Source organism: Cetorhinus maximus, chromosome 9 (assembly GCF_964194155.1).
Source record: "Cetorhinus maximus chromosome 9, sCetMax3.hap1.1, whole genome shotgun sequence".
In the NCBI taxonomy this organism is placed as follows: domain Eukaryota; kingdom Metazoa; phylum Chordata; class Chondrichthyes; order Lamniformes; family Cetorhinidae; genus Cetorhinus; species Cetorhinus maximus.
In genome coordinates, this window is record NC_135887.1 from 79,393,233 (window position 1) to 79,414,226 (window position 20,994).

Consider the following 20,994-nt stretch of genomic DNA (forward strand, 5'->3'; position numbering starts at 1 on the left):
GAGATGTTGAATTTTTAGAAGGTTAACACAACAAAAGAACTGTGTTGCCCACTCTGCTATAGATTTAGACCTGCCTCCCTAGAACCTTCTACCAATTGGTGACATCCTAAATGAACAATCCAATTTTAATTGTCTTCTGGTGGTATAGCTTTCACTGGTAGCCATTCTAATGAAAACGTCTACCTGTGTTATTACATGCCTCAGTAAGGTTAGCCAACAGAGTTATATTATTCCCACATCAAAATCATTAATACTTCAACATTTGATTCAAAGTGTTCAAATATGTATTAGTTGGGGGGGGAAAAAGAGATCTACTCCAATCAACAGTTGCCAAACTCCTAAAATGTTTATCAACTAAGAAATGTATACTTTTACAGTGACTTGCACCTTAGGGTGGGGAAAAAGCAACTGCAATGCTCCAATCTGAAAAACAGACCTGCTTCGGCATAGGCATCAGTAAACAAATATGTTTCAACTACACAATCTAATTGAATGCCAGAATTAGAGAACAATTACGAGTTCCTCCATTTACAAGTCACAAGTCACACCAGAGCCAATTTATGCTACAATAAATTTCATTTTGTCAGCGAACGACTAGGAAAATAATAACTAATTACTGTTAGTTATGTACTTGGGCCAAGAATAGGAATGACTCTTCCGATGCCAGACACGTTCTTTAGAGCACAATTACATTCAGTAGCCTTACGATAATTCAGGAAACAGAACCTTAGCACAGAAGACTATACAGCCCATCATGCTCGTGTCAGCTCTCTTAAAGATCTAACCAATAAGTCCCACTAACCCACTCTTTCCCCATTTGTCTGCAATTTTTTCTCTTTTAAGTATTTATGCAGTTCCCTTTTGAAAGTTATTACAGAATCTGTTCCACCACCTTTTCAGTCTGTGTATTCAAGATCATAAACTACTGTGTAAATGGTTACCCCCCACTCCATCTCCCCTCTGGTTATCTTAAATCAGTGCCCTCTGTGCACTAGCCCTAGTGGTTCTCTCTTATCTACATGCTCAATTCTGAACACCTCCATAAAATCTCGCCTTGATTTTTATGCTCCATGGAGAACAAGCCTAGCTTCTCTAGTGCCTCCACAAAACTTAAGTTTGTCATCCCTGATATAATTCTGGTAAAGCATCTTGTGAATCTGCTTCTCCACAATGAATAACTCACCCTTCACAGTTTTTACCAAAAGCATTTTGCAAACATGCTCCTTGCCTGAATCCTGAAAGTCAAGGTAACCTGGCTTCCAAGGATATTCCATGCTTTTGACTGAGAAAAGGTTAGCACTAGACTCAGTATCAAGTAAGCAAGACAGTGATGTCATATTTGTCCCCTTAGACCAACAGTCTTTCCTTGAGGAAAAATTAAAGGTATGTCCTACTGCAAAAACAATGACAACTTGCACTAATTCTCTGCTTTTCACATTGAAAAATATTCCAAGTCAGTTTACAGGAACAGATACTGAGTGCTAGCCAAAAAAATGGCCAAAGCGTTCTGTAAGGGGGAAAATGGGAAGTGGGGGAAGTTAGGTAAAGGATGGCAGACCATGAGCCCAAGGGCTGAGAGGAACAAGAAGATGGTGTCAGAGATGCACAGAGTTGAGGCCTTGAGAGGATTTAAACAAAGTGATGAGTTTTTTTCATTTTGAGATGTGGGGCACTGGGAGCAAATCTAAGCCACCAAGGACTCAGGCCTGGGCGCCCAAACCATTACCCCAAGAGTAAACCAAGGCCTTTATTTCTCATTTACATGCTTTCCCTCAGCAACATCATCCAAGAACGCAATGTCAGGTTTCACATATATAATGACAATACCTCATCACTATTATCACTCAATCCTCCACTGTCTTGGATTTGTCACACTGCTTGCCCAACACCCAGTCCTGGATGAGCAGAAATTTCCTCCAATTAAATATTGGCAGGACCAAAGACATTGTCTTCAGCATCTACCAAACTCCATTCCCTAATCCCACATCACTGTCTGAGGCCAAACCACACCATTCAAGGCCTTGGTTTCCTATCTGACCCCACGATGAGTTTCTGACCACATATCTATTTCAACACCAATATCACCTACCTACCTGAATAGCATCAACCATTTCCACCCCACCTCAGCTCATCTGCTACTGAAATCTTCATCAATGCCTTGGTTACCTTTAGGCTCGGCTGTTCTAACATTTGTCTGGCTGCTCTCCCGTCTTACACCTTCCATAAACTCAAGCTCATCAAAAACTAACTTGTATTAACTTGTGTTCACTAATCTTTCATCTGCTCATTGACCTACGGTGGCTTCCGCTCCACTAAAGTCTACATTTTAAACAAGGAACAGAATTTTTTTCAAATTTCTCTATAGTCACCCTATCTCTGTAACCTCCTCCAGCCCTACAATCCTCTAAGATCTCTGCACCCTTCCATTCTGGCCTCTTGCGCATCCTGGATTTGAACCAATCCATTATTGGTGTCTGGGCCTTAAGCCCTAGAATTCCCTTCCTAAACCTCTGCACCTCTCTCAAAATACTCCTTAAAAGCTACCTCTTTGATCAAACCTTAGGTCACTCATCCTAACATCGCATATTGTTCAGGGCCAAACTCTGTTTGCTTTTGCTCCTTGTGAAGCATATTGTGAGCTACAGCTCATCTCCTAGAGAATAAAGAATGGGAGATTGGCCAGAAAAGCATTTTAAAAAGTTTGAGTCTGAAAGCAGTAAAGGCATGGATGAGAATTTCAGTGGCAAATGGGTTGAGACAAGAATAGTGGTAGGCAATGTTACAATGAGAGATGGAAGCAGATGCATTCACAAATTTGTTTCTCAGTGCTGGTTCACAAGATTTTCTTTAATTTGCATGTCAGCCTCCAAAAGTCTCCCTTTCAATTCCAGAGGAATTTTGCATTCTAATACTTCAAAACTGACGACCATTTTGAGGAAATCTGGCATTTCATTATTTCTACAACTTATTGGATCTCATCAGTCTGCGGAGATCTTTAGAATGTGATTTGGACATGATCTTGAAGTACGTATACTCTATTTGGGTGCTTTCTAAATGGTTGTTAAAAGTTTTTGAGATGCTCATATAAATTTGATTCGGCTGCACATCTTATACAGCCATGTGATAGAAATATTCTCTCCCATAGCAGTTAGGGTGGAGATATTAATTCATCTGAAGCACAAATTCAACACCTTGTGCCAAATAAACTTACAAGCACTATATATAGATGTATATAAAACATGTATGCGTGCATGCGCACACCAAGGACATCATGAATTTTACTTATAATATGTATTAAAACAGACTAAAAACTCCTCTAATAGCTCGGTGTCATGTACTAAGCCACACAATGCCAAAAGTCCCAGGTTAGAGCCCTAGCTTATTCTTAAGTTATCTGATCTCAGCCAGGGCTAGCAGTTGGGATACTAAAACTTGGGCTCAGTGTAAAAGTAAAGAGAAAAATCACAGAGTTCTTCTCCTGATTGGTACTCAGTAACGCCTCAGATGAGAAGAGGACTTGGCTCTGATACAATGGTTTCCAGTCAAGTAACCTTCAGACATTCATTATCTAGGCTTTCTGATAAAGGGGTGCTTGGGTGGGGCACTTGAGGATTCCTGGTTGATAAGTGGAGCCGAGAGTCGTCACCTTTGAGACAGGAGAAAATGTACCAAAGAGAAAACAGTTCAAGAACCAAGCCAAGTTAGTTTAGTAAACACGAATAATGCTTAATGGTGCATGAAGTTCCTTTTAGGTTTTTATCTTAGTGCAGATAGAGGAAATACAAGTCCAAAGTTGGCTAACATGATGCAAGTTATGAATATGTACACTTTGAAAATTCCTTCAAACTAAAATTTCTAAAGGAAAAAATACTTTTAGTTCACGTCCTCCAATTCTATAAAATAAAAAAAAATCACAGCAGAAGGATCACATACTGCACAATGCTTTCATAAACTTGACAGGTCTAAGCCTCATCAGCTTTGAATATAGAAAACAATCACTTTTGCACGTGAAAGGCATGCCTGGAATTCGAGGCTACTGGCAAGATATTCAAGTTGACAAGGAGGCTCTGGTAAAACTAATTGGGCGCTTAAGTCATGTTTTAAGTGTTATGAATTGTTTATTTAAAACTCTAATGGACAGGGAAATTATTGATCACACTATCTACCAAATATATCGTAGAAAATGTAAATTCATGAATAAAACTTACCGTATAAAGAAACGCCATATCGTCCAAGTCAGGACTAGTATAAATCCAAGGATCCAGCATTGGATGACGTAGAAAGGAATCGGCAGCGTAAGTGTATATGGGTCATATTTCAGCACAATTAGGAATTCCGTCACTGTGATCGCAGCTACCAACCAAGCCTGTTGGCCAAGCTTTTTATGGAATTTCCTGCACAGAAAGGTGATTAATACAAGTATCAAAAATTCACAGGGATAACAATTTGATTGAAACTTATACTTTGATCAGTTTAGAAAGCTGGAAACAATGACCAGTCATGAAACAGTTGTCTTCACGTTTACCCACAATATAAAACTTGAACGGTTAATTCCACCGGAAATGACTTCAAGGATGTACACTGGGTCATCACTTGCTGTGTAAAACAGTACCAAAATTTTCAGTTCTTTTTCATCTAATATGCAAAGCATTTCAACAGCCTCAATGATGAGACTACCTAGGCCCCCTCTAATCCACTGTCAAAACTTTCTATTTGAAGAAATATTTGCTTCATCTATATTGTATCTGACACTGACTTTCTTTAGACCAATCCAGATTTTTGCAGAAAGTTAATAAAAAGGGACACACTTAGAAAATGCTCACTCGCTCTGCAAAATAAACAAATGTTCACTCACCCTAAAAAAAAATAAACAAAAATTACATTTATGGCCTTGCACCATGCTACAAACAAGCAACTGCTCCATTCAATCTAATTAGCATACTTAAGTTATTAAATCTGGATTTGCTCTGATCTTGTGTCAGGGAAAACATATTTAAAATTTAGTTCCCAGAAGGCAACAAGCAATGCTCTCTCTAAGCTTTAATTGCATTGTGTAGTCCATGCCATATATGTGCATCTTAAAGGGAATGTTGTTTCTGCGTGCTTGTTTGTTGCACTACGCTATACATTCCAGTTTGCTGCTCAGCTGCCAGAAGCGCATTACCCTGGATTCTTTTCTGGGTGTGGGGTTGGGGGGGGGGGGGGGGGGGGAAAGAGAGAGATTGGGGTGGGAGATGGAGACCAGAAAAGGAGGAGTGAGACACAAAATCAATGTAAAGTAGCCTCAGGCCATTTACCCCACCGGAACATCTCCAGGAAGGCTGCAAGTTGTGAAGGAAGTATACCTAAACTCTTAGTTCAGATGAAAAATCATTCACCTGAAACATTATTCTATTGCCCTCTCCACAGATGCTGCCAGGCCTGCTGAGCAATATAGAATTTTTTGTTTTTGTTTCAGATTTCCAACAACTGCGATATTTTGCTTTTGTAAGCTCCCACTTACACCGAGCTTTGGAATCTGGCCCTTCCTGTTTTACTACTGGGCAAGTGCATTGGATAAAAATAAGTACATGCAGGCTGTTGCTCCACCAGTGACCATTTAACTTTCATTGCACCTTGAGTTTAAAAGGAGGTTTACATTCTCGTTTCATTGAGAACCTCAACGATAAGCGAAAGAAATTGCAGAGTTGGCAGGGGTTTGGGGAGCGGTGGGGGAGAGAGAGGTGAGCAGGAGGAGGGGAAATAGAGGTGCAGTTTGGTATTTAAGTGCAAGTTCAACTGCCCCTGGAAAAGCGTCTGGAGTGGCAGCCAACCTGAAGTGGACCTTGTTGACTAGGAGCCAAATCTGAACCAGAAACCGGTCACTTTAATTTAGCAATAGGAATTTGGATTTTAGGTTGCTTCACTATGGTCCCCTGCCTTACTTCAATGTTTCAGTACATCATTTGGTACAGCCACAATGCCAGGCGATGTGGACAGGTTCCAATGATGCTTAAACTGAATGTGATGTGGCCAATGAGTCATCTTCTTCATAGGCTTTCCCTCTGGATTGATGATGGCTTCTGAGATGCCTGTTAAGTCCAATGCATGATCTTCAAACTCTGCCACATGTGGAGCAGGTGGTGCTTTAAAGGCAGGGTAGATGAATTGCTTGGAGGTTTGTGTGCTCACTGACATCTCAAATTCTCCCTGCATGTTCCCAAAGTCTCTCAAAGTGTTTGGTGCCTTCCTAAATTAACCTTCACCATTTTGGTCAGTCACAAGCCAGGGAATCTCATTAGTCAGTGAGTTTGTTCGACCTCTTCAGGGATGCTTTGAGGACATCCCCAAACCATTTTCTGCTGTCCTCTTGGGAGGCTCCTGCTGTGGCTGAGTTCTTAGCGGAGCAGTTGCTTTGGAGTCTGGTGTCAGACATATGCGAACGACATGCCCTGCCTAGTGATCAGCCTTGATGCTGGGCATGTTGACTTGGGAGATGTCACTGACTGCCATGAGCAACGCCCAGTCCTTTTCTAAAACACTACATATGAAGGGGGAAGGCAAGTCCTAAATGTTCTAAATGACTTAATTTATATCTTTTGGAAAAATTGGTGAATCAATAGTGGAGAGAGAGATTTTTACTGAATAGCTGAATGTACGCAGCATATTTTAGAGGTAAAAGCACATTTGAAAGCAACATCACCACAAGGATTGAACATCAGTGATAAACTTTCACACAACAGTAAAAGTCCAGGGTCTTAGTTTGCCACTTAGTTAAACGAACCTAATGACATTATTAATCTGTGGGCTCTCTTTCGCAACAGATACTTACAAGTCATCCATGAAGTCATAAATCTCACGCATTGCTACACCTCCTACATGCACGAAGAAAACGAGACGCAGCAAGACCAGGTAGTGTTCAGGGGGCATCCAGAGGACAAACTTCAAATAAAATGTATTTAGCTCCGCAAGCAAGAACTGGAAACATAAACAAAGGGCTGCTCAGAGCTGCTGGGAGTATAATTGAAGTGAGCAACAAATGAAAATAAATTGTCAATGGTGCTTTTCTTAAAAAACAGAACAATGAAATGTGAAACTAAACCATTTCTTCTTTCTGCCGCTGAAACGATAAATACTATTTTTTTAAAATACAATTATTCTAAAGGAACAGTAGCATAGATTACAAAGCTTAAGAAAAATGTACATTTTTCCCATTTTTCTAAAAGCCAAGCTTGGTGTTGACAAACAGAAATGGGTCAAAAGGGGGCTTCATACTAGCATCTCTACTTATGAAGGGCTTCACATCAGATTTTAGAGAAGGGGGAAAGTTGAAGTTGGGACAACATTTCACTGCCTTGAAGGACAAAACTGACCTCGACCACCTTACCAGTGCAAGGATCACACCTATTTCTGATCAATTTTAAGCCTACATTTGCTGGGGAAACCTGTTAGCTGACCATTTCCCAGCTTCACATGACCACAGATTATCCATTCTCCACGGATAAGACAAATAAAAGACTTTAGGAGTGCTATGTTGCCATTACTGTTCTGTAAGTCATGAAATTTGCAGCCGTGAAAGAATCATTAAACTACTCCCATTCCTAAACACTCAATGTGTCAAAAAATACAAAATTATTTTGAAATATTGGGAAGCAAAATTTGTAAACGAATATTCACATCTAATTGCGACACAATATATCCAATTTCTTACCATGAAAATAATTCCACAAACTGCCAGCCATCTGCGAAGATTTGAGGCTGGTTTCCATTCAAATTTTACCCAGCTGTATGGCGTAAATTGGAAAGCAATGCGCTTGATTTTCCCTCTGAAGGATAAGCAGAACCATATCAAATAAAAATCACGAATTAACTCACTCTGGCCATCTTTCCTAAATAGCTGTTTATAAGTGAAGGACAGTAGCAGAGTGGCAATGTTACTGGACTAATAATCCACACTAATGCTCCGGAGACAAGTTCAAATCCCACCACAGCAGCTGTGGGAATTTAAATTTAATTAATAGATCTGGAATAATAATAATGAAGAAGCTACTGGATTGCCGTAAAAACGCAATGTTCTAATAACCTTTAGTGGAGGGAATCTGCCACCCTTACCTTGGCTGGCCTAGAGTACATGTACTTGAGGCCCACAGCAATGAGGTCAACTCTTCCTTAATTGCCCTTTGAAAAGGCCTAGCAAGCCACTCAGTTGTCTCAAACGGCAACAAAAAAGTTAAAGAATAAAACCGGACAGACCACCTTGCATTAACCTAAGCACCAGACATGATAAAGGCACACCAGGCCAGTCAACCCTGCAAAGTCCTCCTCACTGACATCTGGGGACTTGTGCCAAAATTGAGAGAACTGTCCCACAGACTAGTCAACGAACATTCTGACAGCCATAGTAACTAGATCATTTGTTTCAGCCAATATCCCAAACTCCTTGATCACAATTCTCTGGTTATGTCCCATCCCATTGGCAGGACAGAGACCAGAGGTGGAGGGATGGCATAGTGGTATAGAGTCAGGGGGAATTGGCCCTCAGAATCTTCAACATTGATTCCAGACCCCATGGCATTGCATGGCATCATGTCAAACATGGGCAAGGAAACCTCCACCTGATCACAATCTATTCTTCCCCCCTCAGCTGATGAATCAGTGTTCCTCCATGTTGGACACCACATGGAAGAAGCACTGAAGTTGGCAAGGGCACAGAATGCACTCTTAAACATCCGTCAAGAGTGACTGGGCAGCATCATTACTGACTGAGCTGACCAAGTCCCAAAGGACCTAACTGCCAGACTGGGTGTGCAGCAGGTGGTGAGAGAACTGACAGGTGGGAAAAACCTACTTTACCTCTCTCACCAATCTACCTGTTACAGATGCATTTGTCTAAGGCAGTATTCTTAGGAGTGATAACTGCAAATTCCTTGTGGAGACAAAGTCCAGTCTTCACACCGAGTTACAACCAGGTGAGGAAGGGGTGCAAGGACTCCCCGTTTCTCCCGACTCTTTGGCTGATCATAGCAGGGTTTTTTTTAAATTTATGAGAATGAACGTGCTAATTTAGTGTATGCACTTAACTGTTTACATGCTGATTGCAAAGAACTCAGTCCAATAGGCTTCCTTGAAATTAAACACTTGAGGGGTTAGTTTTTATTGCATTAAAGTTATTGGGGGAGGCAGTGGCGTAATGGACACATCACTGGACTGGTAATCCAGAAACCAAGTAATCCTCTGGGGACCTGGGTTCAAACCCCACAACAGCAGATGGTGGAATTTGAATCAAGCAAAAATCTGGAATTTAAAAAGTCTAATGATGACTGTGAAACCATTGCCGATTGTCATAAAAACAATCCCATCTGGTTCACTAATGTCCATTAGGGCAGGAAATCTGCCGTCCTTATCTGGTCTAGCCTACATGTGACTCCAGACCCACAGCAATGTGGTTGACTCTTCAAAATGCCCTCTGAACAAGGGCAATTGAGGATAGGCAATAAATGCTGGCTGAGCCAACGATGCCTGTGGTTTGTGGCCGAGGCAATTCTTAGGCTGTGTTCCTTGGGTTTTCCTCCTGGAAACACTGCTTTGGAGTTTTCTTTAGAGAAAAGTTTACTTCAGTTGAAAGAAAGAGCGAGGCAAACAGCTAGGTTGCTGCCTTCACATGTTTCTTCTCTAGGCTGCCAAGCAGGGATTTGCAGATGATGATTTTTCAAAACGGGTCACATGATCACAGGAACTCTGTCTCCATAACTATAGCATATTCCACAAAGGTAACTGATTAGCTCATGTCTGGACTAACCTTGGTTATTGTGTTGCTAGGTGATTTTTTTTTAAATGCCCAAGCCATCATTTCTGCAAATGATGAAATCCATTTTAAGTCCATCTTTGAAGTAACCCCTGACATCAGCAGGTGTGAAATTCCACAGGAGGATTGCCTGATCACATCTTAGTTGTAACCCATGTTAAAAACTTCCAGAAACTTGATCAACTTGCAGTTGCAGATATGTCAGATGACCTGTTACAGCCATCTTATGTTGCTTTAACAGTTTTAACTGCTTCTTCTAAAATATTCCATGAGTCTAACAGGTGAAATTGAAATTTAATATTTGACATTAACTTAACTCCATAGCAACACCAACCAAGATGGATGGCTCTACCACCATCTTGGATGAATAAATTCAAAACAGGTCCAGCAGCTCAAAAGTGGGCATCCATGAAGCATTGTGAGCCACCAGCAGCAGCAGAATTGTATCCTCAATCTATAACCTCATGGTCTAGCATATCCCTCACTCTACTATTACCATCAAGTCAGCAGACTAACCCTGGTTCAATGACGAGTGTAAGAAAATTCTCTCTCATACTCCTCAGGTGCAGCACCAGTCATACCTAAAAATAAGATGCCAGCCTGGTGAAGCTACAACACAGGACTTTATGCTGAATTCCAGAGTTGAGGTGAGTGTGATTGCCCATGACATCAAAGCAGCATCTGACCGATTGTGGCACCAAGGAGCCCTAACAAAACTGAAGTCAATGGGGAAAAACTCTCTGCTTGGAATCATACTTTGCATAAAAAGATGGTAGTGGTTGTTGGAGGCCAATCACCTGAGCCCCAGGATATCATTGCAGGAGTTCCTCAGGATAGTGTCCCAAGCCCAACCATCTTCAATTATTTCATCAATGTCCTTCCCTCCAACATAAGGTCAGAAGTGGGGATTCTCGCTGACTGTACATTGTTCAGTTACATTCACAACTCCTCAGATACTGAAGCAGTATGTGCTTGCACCCAGCAACTGACCTGACAAACATTCATGTTTGGGCTGATGACAGGCAACTAACATTCGTGCCACACAAATGCCAAACAAAATCTAACCAACATTACTTTTGCTGAATCCTCCACCATCAACATCCTGGGTGGGTGGGAGGGGTGTTTACCATTGACCAGAGATCTAACTGGGCTACCATATAAGTACTGTAATAGCCAGAGGCTGGGAATTCTTCAGCATGTAATTCGCCTCCTGACCAACCAAAGCCTGTCCATCATCTACAAGGCACAAGTCAGGAATGCGATGGAACATTCTCTGCTTGTCTGGATGAGCGCAGTTCCAACAACACTTACGAAGCTCAACATTACCCAAGACAAAGCGTTCCACTTGATTGGCATCCTATTCGCTACCGTAAACATTTACTCCCTCCACCACTGACACACAGTGGCATCATTGTGTACTATCTACAAGATGCACTGCAGAAACTCAACAAGGCTCTTTCAACATAACCTTCCAAACCCATGACTCTACCACCTAGAAGAGCAAGAGCAGCAGACAGATGGGAAGGTTTCCCTTCTAATCCACACACCATCCTGACTTGGAATTATATCACCATTCCTTCACTGTCACTGGATCAAAATCCTGGAACTCTCACCCTAACAGCATTGTGGGTGTCTCTCCGCCACATGGACTGCAGTGGTTCAGCAAGGCGGTTCACCACCACCTTCTCAAAGGCGTTTAGGGATGGAAAATAAATGCTGGTCTAGCTAACCCACTTATCCAGTCTATTTAAAAAAAAAACTTCACTTTGTGTTACAGACACAATTGAAATGTTTCATCTGAACAGTGAGTAGAACTGCGAGAGGGGAAAATGTAAGCAGTAGTTTGTTTAGTTAGTTTTGGGGCACAATTTTCCATCACTTCACAGAGACCATTTTATTTTGCAGGAATGTGACTAACAGCAGATAGGCAACAGTCCCACCGTAAGTGACACTCAAACATAAAGAATCCAAATTACTGGGCCTCCTGAGTTGCCAATTAAACTAACCACAAAGCTGAACTTCCTCCCATTTAGCAATTGGGATCTAAAGTCTCCGATTTTGATTTGGAATGGCAGGTTATCAAACAAGGCTCCCGAGGACCACATTTACAATGTGTAAAAAGCCAGGGAACATTTATTGGTGTTAGAGGCGGTCAAAGTCATTTTTTTTACAGTTGCAAACTGATTCTGTACATACTATATTCCAGACTGTGGCCTGAAGCTACTTCTTTAAAGATTAGAATATACAAGGAAATAGGAGGAGTAGGCCAAAAGGCCCCTCGAGCCTGCTCCATTATTTAAGATCAGGGCTGATCTTCAACCTCAGCTCTACTTTCCTGTCCAATCCCAATAACATTAGATTCCTCTCGAGTCCAAAAATCTATCAATCGCAGCCCTGAATATACTCAAAGACTGACAGCCCTTTGGGGTAGGTAATTCCGAAGATTTACAACTCTGTAAAGAAATTTCTCATCAGTTCCAAATGACCAATTTCTTATCCTGAGACCAGTTCTGGACTCACCAGTCAGGGAAACAGAATCTCAGCATCGATCCTGATAAGCCCTCAAGATGTTAGATGGTTCAATGAGCACCTCTCATTCTCCTAAACTCCAGAGTGTAGGCCAATTTTACTTAATTTTTCCTCATAGAACAACCCTTTCTTCCCAGGATTAATCTAGTGAATCTTCATTACCTTTCTCTCCAAGGCAAGTATATTTTTCCTTGGGTATAGAAGTCACTGGACACACAAAACTGTACACACTACTCCAGGTGTGGGTTCACCAAAACACAATTGCAACAAGACTTCCTTACTCTTGTACTCTAATCCCTTTGCTATAAAGGCCATCATATAATTTGCCTGCATAATTGCTTGCTCTACCTGCATGTTAACTTTCTGTAATACATGTCCAAGGGCACCCAGATTAAAAATACTGTGTTGTTTTATGCTTACTACTGAAGTAATTAACTTCAGATTTTCCCACACTCACTTAAGCCTGTCTTAAATTCCTTTACAGATTCTTCATGCCTCCTCACCACTTACTTTCCCACTTAGCTTTGTAGTCAGCAAGCTTGGATACATTATACTCAGTCCCTTCGTCTAAGTTATTGATACAGATTGTAAATAGCTGAGACCCCAACACCAATCCTTGCAGCAAAGCAAGGAGGTGGTGGCATAGTTGTATTGTCACTGGACTGGTAATCCAGATACCCAGGGAAATGCACTAGGGACCTGGGTTCAAATCCCACCATAGGCAGATGGTGGAATTTGAATTCAGTAAATATCTGGAATTAAAAGTCTAATGATGACCATGAAACCATTAGTCGATTGGTTCACTAATGTCCTGACCGGTCTGGCCTACATGTGCCTCCAGACCCACAGCAATGTGGTTGACTATTAAATGCCCTCTAAGCAAGGGCAATAAATGCTGGCCAAGCCAGTGACTCCCACATCCCATGAACAAATAAAAAAAAAGCCTGTCAAACTAAGAATGATCAGTTTATTTTTACCCTGTATTCTGTTCTTTAGCCAATCCTCTAATCATGCTAATATACTACCCAACCTCACAAGCCCTTGTCTTGTGTGCACCTTATCAGATATCTTCTGAAAATTGAAATATACTACATCCACTGGGTCCTCTTTATATATTCTATGAGCTACTTCCACAAAATCTCCGATAGATTCATCAAATACAATTTCTCTCCCATAAAACCACATGAACGCTGCCTAATCATATTATCATGTTCTAAGTGCCATGTCAACAACTTAGGTCATGTTAACTGACCTGCAACTGCATTTTCTCTCCTCCTCCTTTCTTGAATAGCAGTGTTATATTTGCTATCTTCCAATTCACTAGGACTATTCCAGAATCCAAGGAATTTTGAAAGACCACCACTGCATCTGCCACCATCTCTTTTAGAACCCTAGTGTGTAAGCAATCAGGTCCAGGGGATTTGTTGGCTTTTAGTACCATTAATTTCTTCAGTACTTTTTCTTTGATAATCTTAATTACTTTAAGTTCTCCACTCTCATTAGACCCTTGGTTCCCCAGTATTTCTGGTGATTTTTGTGACTTTGATCGTGAAGACAGACAAAATTTGTTTAACGCCTCAGCCATTTCCTTCTTCCCCATTATAATTTATTTTGCCTCAGCTTTTAAGAGACCCACTTTCACTTATGCTACTCTCTTTCTTTTTACATACTATATAAACTCTTATAATCTGTTTTTTTGCATTTCTGGTTAGTTTACTCTAATTTCTCCCTTTTTATTACATTTTTGATCATGTTTTGCTGACATCAAAAACTCTCCCAATCCTCAGGCTTTCTACTCTTGGCAATATTATAAGGTTCTTCTTTAAATCTAACACTAAGCTTAACCTCTTTAGTTAACCACTGTTGGATCTCTTCTTCCCACAGAGTTCTTAATTTTTCAAAGCTCAATGCTCTAGTATGTATGTCGCTCACAAACGTGTTGTGAAATTCTATTATAATTTCTCTTCCCCAGAGGAACCCTTTGAGATTACCAATTAACTCTGACTTAATACACAAAACATCTAAAATAGCCTCTTCCCTGATTAGTTCCATTACATATTGTTCTACTAGTTGATTTTTTTAAACCGATTTTAGTCGTGTACTGAATATTGGCGAGTAACGCACTGAATTACTGCTAAATCCAGCACTTAATACTCCAAATGATGTGACCCCGCATGTGGTGCATTTAATCAAACCCATGCAAAATGAAGGCAACTTTTCAGCTATCCGTCTAGTTACCAACTATTAACACTGGACAAATATAACCTACTGCAACCATTTTGCTCAATGCTCGAGCAATTTAAAGCAAGCTGTGTTTCTTTGAAAACGTTTTAGTGCTGGGCGGGCGGAGAATGTTAGTGCTGGGCGGGGGGGTGGAGAGAATGTTAGTGCTGGGTAGGGGGGGATGTTAGTGCTGGGCAGTGGGGGGATGTTAACGCTGGGCAGGGTGGGTGGGAGGCAAGCTCTCTACACTTGCAATGTTTCTCACACCCAACCTCAACATACTCAATTATTGAACCAGTGATACTCTCCTCATTCCCCATCTCCCCTGCACCACCAACCCCATTCCCACACCAGTCATCCTGTGGCTAAGGCAACAGTTTACAGGGGTGCTTAGAACTGAATATGAATGAGAAGAAACCAAGCCATACACAGCTTCCAGGTAACACCATTCCAACTCTCAATTTCCGCATCAGCTATACGATGTGCATCTACCTTCAGCATGGTGGAAGGACCTATACAGGACAGCTTGAAATATTCCATCTACTTTAATGCACATGCCAACTTCCAATCCCACATGCCAGACTTACTAATCACCCTTTGCTTCTCCCAGGTAAATCTGAGGGGCATTAGCAAACACACTAGATTGACATACCCTTTAAAATATTTTGTGCCAGGCTGGCCAGAGCCCCCCGTTTTTTCCAGAATCTATTTTACTTCTTTGTCACAAATCAACATCATAGTTTGATTCTTTACAGACACACAGGCAGCCTTTCTGTTCCATTGCCAGGAGTTTTGAACAATGAAGAATGGTTTGGACATGGCTTACCTGCCTCAAACAATTACTGAAGACAAGAAAGATCGACATTCTCCAACAGTGTAAAGATAGGATTCACTCAGCATTCACCAGGACCTCTAAGTAACAATATGGATCAATAATCAGGACAAATGTTCTTTGCATCTACCATTCATTTTCTTCAATATTCCCTCAAGCCATGCAAGGCCATAATACCACAGTTTGGGCTCCCATAAACTCAGCCATTGCTTTAGCAATTGATCAAAATGCTGAGTAGACCTCACTGTACCTTCAAGTGAGGCAATCAACACAAAACCTGTAAAAAAAAGCTGCAATTCTTAGAAATGATGCATTCTGAGTTCTTCCCTTATGAAGCACATATTATTGCCAAAGACACAGAATCAGATACTGTTAGTGGACAACCTAGCCTCACCCTTTTAAAGATAGAATCAGTAAACTTGGATGTAGCCGACAATACACTTCCTGGATAAAATCGAAGTTACAGCCACATACTCCAAGAGTTTCCAACTCTTGAGGACCACAAGAAACACTAGGTCAAAAGCCTTACAAAAAGGCAATTAAACAATGGATCAGCCATAAAATATTCCATAATCTAATTTAAAATTACAATGATCGGCAAAAATTCTTCACGAGAGTGCAATTCAAACGATACCTCTGCTCTGCAGGTCTTCAAATCACCTAAATCAGGCTAGTCTAACCTTTTCACTTGGGGTTGCCCGGGGTGGGGGGGGGGTGTGCACATTTGCGTATTCTTTTCGCTTGGGGGGGCACGATTACGTATTTTTTTGCTCATGGGGCTGATGAGCAAATTTAGGAAAGGTATGGCACAACATTAAACTGAATTTTTTTTAAAAAGCTGAGGTTTTAAAGAAAGAAACAACTGCTGAGCAAAAGTACAGCAATGTCATAGCAATGACTTGTTAATTTAAAAAAGAGGAATTAATAAAAATGACCAGAGAGTGAGTGGGTAAGAGTCTGTGTCCAGCTCACTCCCAGTCTCATTGTACACTCACTCACCGTGAGTGGGTGCACGTGTATGTGTTGGTGTATGGTGGTGAGAGTGAATGAGAAATCTGAAACTGGGAGCAAGGCAGACTCACAAGCTGGAACCTTCTAAACACAGTCTCCCGCACTCATCCACACCCCCACACAAGTGCACCCTCCCCGCCGCAACCCCCCCAACACGTGTGCCCTCTCTGCCGCCCCCACGCACACCCTCTCCACCCACCCCCACGCACACCCTCTCTTGCACTCTTCTCCCACCACCCCCCCAGTCTCTCGCACTCTCCCCACCCCCCCCCACACTAATTCCCCTCACGCACTCTCAGACACTTATTTCCTCCCTCCACACTCTCAGACACACTAATTTCAGCGCCCCTGCACTCTCAGGCACTCTCAGATACTCTCATTTCACCCCGCCCACCGCACTCTCAGACACACTCTCTCTCTTATTCTACCCCCCACCACACACACTCTCGTTTGCCCCCCACCCCCCCCACCGACCCCGCAATCACAGGCACACTCTGATCCGCCCCCAACACTAAGACACGCACTCTCATTCACCCCCACAACACTCAGAGGCACTCTCTCATTAGTGAGTAGACCTCACTAGTGAGCCTATCAGCAACAAACGTGGGAGAGAAGCAGTCTCTGATTGGAGGAGCAGTTCCATGCAGAATCTTCCACTGAAACTCACCTGTTTGACCGGAATTTTGAAAACCAGCTCCTGGGGCCATGTAGAGGGGCTTCATGGGTGGCACCCGGCCAATGGGCTGTATATTGGACAACCCTGATTTAAATCAATGCTGCAACAAGAGCCACCTTAAACGCCAGACTCCGTGAGGATTCCAGCTTGTTTTTGGGTTTGTTATGAACTCGTTTCCTCTGGATAGGAACCGCTCTGCGAAATCATGACACATTGTAATTCATTGCATTATGCACGTCCATTGTTCTACATTTTAAGGTACCTAATTTTCCTCAGGGAAAACACAACGCAATAGCAAGTACACAATTCCAAAATTAATCTCCGAATCTCAGGATGAGGAATAAATCTATTTCTAGATTAGTAAAAATGGTCCAGTAACATAAGTTAATGAGAAGGAAAGTTTAATGCTTCAGTTTTTTTTTGGTTATTCCCCATTTCAAATAAAATCCAGTTCACACAAGAAAAACAAAGTTAATTGTGTATAACACTCCAGCACAAAGGGTCTGTTCCAGAATCCAATGTCGTCCAATAGGAAGCTAAATAAAACAAAAGTTTCTAATGTATCTATAGATAGACTCGCAACTTATGGCTTGTTAATAGTAAATCAGATCTCTCAGTTTCACACTATGCAATGAACAATGTCATTCTGCTACATTGGATTTGTGTCCTTTTAAGGGAAGAAAGTCTTACGGTTAAGGAAATGCAAGCTCAAGTCAATCAAACTGGCATCACTGACCTTTCACTGCATATTCTGGAGAGGATGCCAGCTTTACAATAGGCTTATCTTTGCCAACTTCCCTCATGTGGGCATGGATTAAGCCGCTGGTGATGTGTAAACCTAGCACGTGACAGGGCGCATCAATTTCAACTTCAGGCTAGAAGCACTCAGTATGAAATCACTGGTTTTTAACCTCCCAACCCTAGCTTTTTTTTTTAAGATGATAAAAGATTACATCACATGATCGCATATTGTACTATCAGCAGTAATTTGAACCGCTGGATTATGAATTAGCCAAAATTCCATAGTCTAAAAGTTGCAGTTAATGGATGTGGTTCATCTTGGAAACAGGTTAGTATTGCTGACAAGAGAGATGTTGTCAAAGCTTTTCATATCTTGCTGTAATCGGGACAAGTGCTTGAATGCCTAATTTCAAACCACAACAATTTATACTACAGGAGAAAAAGGTGCTGATTGGTTGGCGGGTTGATTCTGATTGATTTCTCTATGACAATGCCTCGGCAAAAGGAAAAATTTAGGCTCTCCAAGTTCCTGGGTAATTCAAAAAAGTCACAAGGCTTGAATGTATTCCTTTTGTTTGCAGAGAACAGGTCCCTGCGTACGTATGTATGTCACTTATAGCAAATATAAATGAGCCAAATTACAAGCTTGATTGGTTACCTTAAATTGGTTGTTATTGTAGCCATTAGTGCAGTCATGATTGTTGAGCAAATGCTACCCAATCACAGAATCATATCCAATGGTAGATATTTTGTTTTCGGTTTGCAAGTGCAGGCTAGTTGAGTACGGTCTGTACGGCTCAGTCCATAGCACCCTCGCCTTTGAATCAGAAGGTTGTGGGTTCATGTCCCACTCCCGGAAACCAAGAACTGTGATTGTACTCAAAAGAGTTGCAATCTGTGACTGTTGATAACTCGAAGGAATAAACAACAGAAAAAAAATAAAATAAAAAATAAATTTAAAAAATAAACAACAGAAAACACGCTGCTGTGCAGTTACTACACCAGTGGTATTTTCCACTAACAGGATGCTTTCAGTCTAAAAAGACATTCTGCCTACCACACAATTGAGCAACGTATCATTTGTATGAATTTCAGAGCCGGTGTGATAGCAGCTAAGTAGGCGGTACATTCAGGCGACTGGCTGGTTGAATCAAACAGCGTGGTGCTTGGCAGTGTCTTGGCCAATCAGAATCAACTTTCCAACCAATCAACTCCCTTCTCTCCTGTGGTATAAATTGTGATCATTTGAAACTTGGTGTTCTTGCATTTGCCTGATAAGTACAAGACAGAATGCTTCAACATCATGTCTCTTTTCAGCAATATTCAAAACCACAGCCTCTGAACACTGCCTGCTAGTATGGTGTGTGCCGATTCTGAGTGCCTTCAAAAGGGAACTGGACCAGCTCCTGACTGAGGCAAGATCACATCATAAAGTAAGCACCTTTAAAAAGATACCAATTGGCCCAAGTGATCTCCCGAGGGGAATAGGAGAGAAATTTTAATACCTCCCTCCTTATTGACTCAGTTTTTTCTCACTCCTTCCCTGGAGATTATATGGTTACAAGAGTTGGGGTGAGGTGGCAATGTGGGGGTGTCAGGGAGGGCACGGGGGAGGAGTTAGGGGGCAGGGAGAGGCAATGGAGAGAAAAAGTCCAAGGGAAGGAAAGACGTGTTTAGTCATGATGCACTATGGTGTGGGGCAGGTCCAGGTACATTTATTCTGGATGGGCCATTTTTCCCAGGCCTGGCTACCATGTCAAGAGCTGCAGCAGGCCACAGATAAGTAAGTTTAAACAAAGTAAAAATAATTCAACAGCTCAAACTTAGGTATACATGTAGCAGATTTTCAACTTGTTAAAAGAAATGGTTCTTATAATTAGGATAATTTACACTCTCTACCTCCTGCATTGGTTCTTTCTCACAGATGCAAAGCAATCTTAAAATGCTATGTATTTCAGCTCCTTCTCTCCAACAACATTCTGGTTCCACATGGTCTCCAACTTGTTAATTGACTTGCCATTCAATCAAACCCAGGGCTTTCATCTGCAACCTGACCTGCAAGTGAATCCATCATTCATTTCAAAAAGGTAACTACATCTTAAAAAGCAGCACAGTCATGCATATGACTTTACTTGATACTATGATCTCACCCCTATAAAACAGCACATCCTCTAATTCATTGTGAGCTGCGGAATAGGAGATTCACTAAGTACACATATTTACAGATACACACTGTAGAATATATGCACTTGCATTCTAAAAATTTTAATGTTACAAACGTGTTAGTACTTAAATACGGTGTATTTGTAATTGATTGCAATCAAATCCAAAAAGATTTAGATGCGCTAGCGGAGTGGGCTGTATATTGGCAAATCACTTTTAATTTGAGCAAATGGTATCAAGCATGGTGGTGGGGCCAACACAGAAAACACATCATTTGCAAGGATTAGAGAAAGATCATATTATTGTGCACATATCATTGAAGGAAGGTTCTGCAATAACAGGATTTCAGAAAATGCAACCTCAATGCAACTAGACATCAGTTGGAATGAGTTATGAAATCAATGCATAACTGTGCAAAATTTTTATTTGCAGAGTTTTCAATTTTGAGCATTTTTGCAGTTCAACTAGTGATAAGAATCACAGTCTAATCAAGACAGTTTTTTCATAATTCAGCATTTCCTCTGCCCAATTCCTTTCAAACCTGCTACTAATTTTACAAGAAAACAGACAAAGCTCACTGAAGCACTTCTCGTGTCCCAACAGTTAACTAGAGAAACTTTTACACTTATTGCCTTTTTTGACTGTTTCAGATTCAAATGTGGTGAAAGTATAATGCATCATTCTCCTTTTTCACATTCTAGGTAAACTCAATTTTTTTTATGTGGAACTAATTGACAGTTATCAGTAAGGGTGAAATAGAAATTACAAAGGGGAGAATACAGGAGATATGAGAACTATTTTCCAAATGGGAATGACCCATACCCTCAGAACATTTCGTCTTAATGCCTGAGTTTGTGCAACTCGGAGCCTACTGAAGATCAGAATGGGATTTTTTTTTTTAAAAAAGGTACATAAAACGTGTCATCATTCCCACTCCACAGCCCATTCCTATTGCCCAACGTAGCAATTCCACAAATATGTACCAGAAATTGCAAAAATCAATGGGGTCAACACAGGGAGAATCCCCTTCGTCAA

At 41.2% G+C, this 20,994-nt stretch overlaps 1 protein-coding gene across 7 annotated transcripts in view; it reads right to left on the reverse strand.

Moving 5' to 3' along the window:
* Nucleotides 1-20,994, reverse strand: part of ptdss2 (phosphatidylserine synthase 2) — a 93,914-nt gene that overhangs the window by 11,087 nt on the left and 61,833 nt on the right. For all 7 annotated transcript variants that reach the window (XM_078548926.1, XM_078548923.1, XM_078548921.1 and 4 more), the window contains exons 9-11: nucleotides 7,691-7,805; nucleotides 6,812-6,957; nucleotides 4,209-4,394 (exon numbers count right to left, since the gene is read on the reverse strand). In XM_078548926.1, coding sequence (XP_078405052.1) covers nucleotides 4,209-4,394; nucleotides 6,812-6,957; nucleotides 7,691-7,805 — 447 coding nt within the window. The remainder of the gene's footprint in view (nucleotides 1-4,208; nucleotides 4,395-6,811; nucleotides 6,958-7,690; nucleotides 7,806-20,994) is intronic.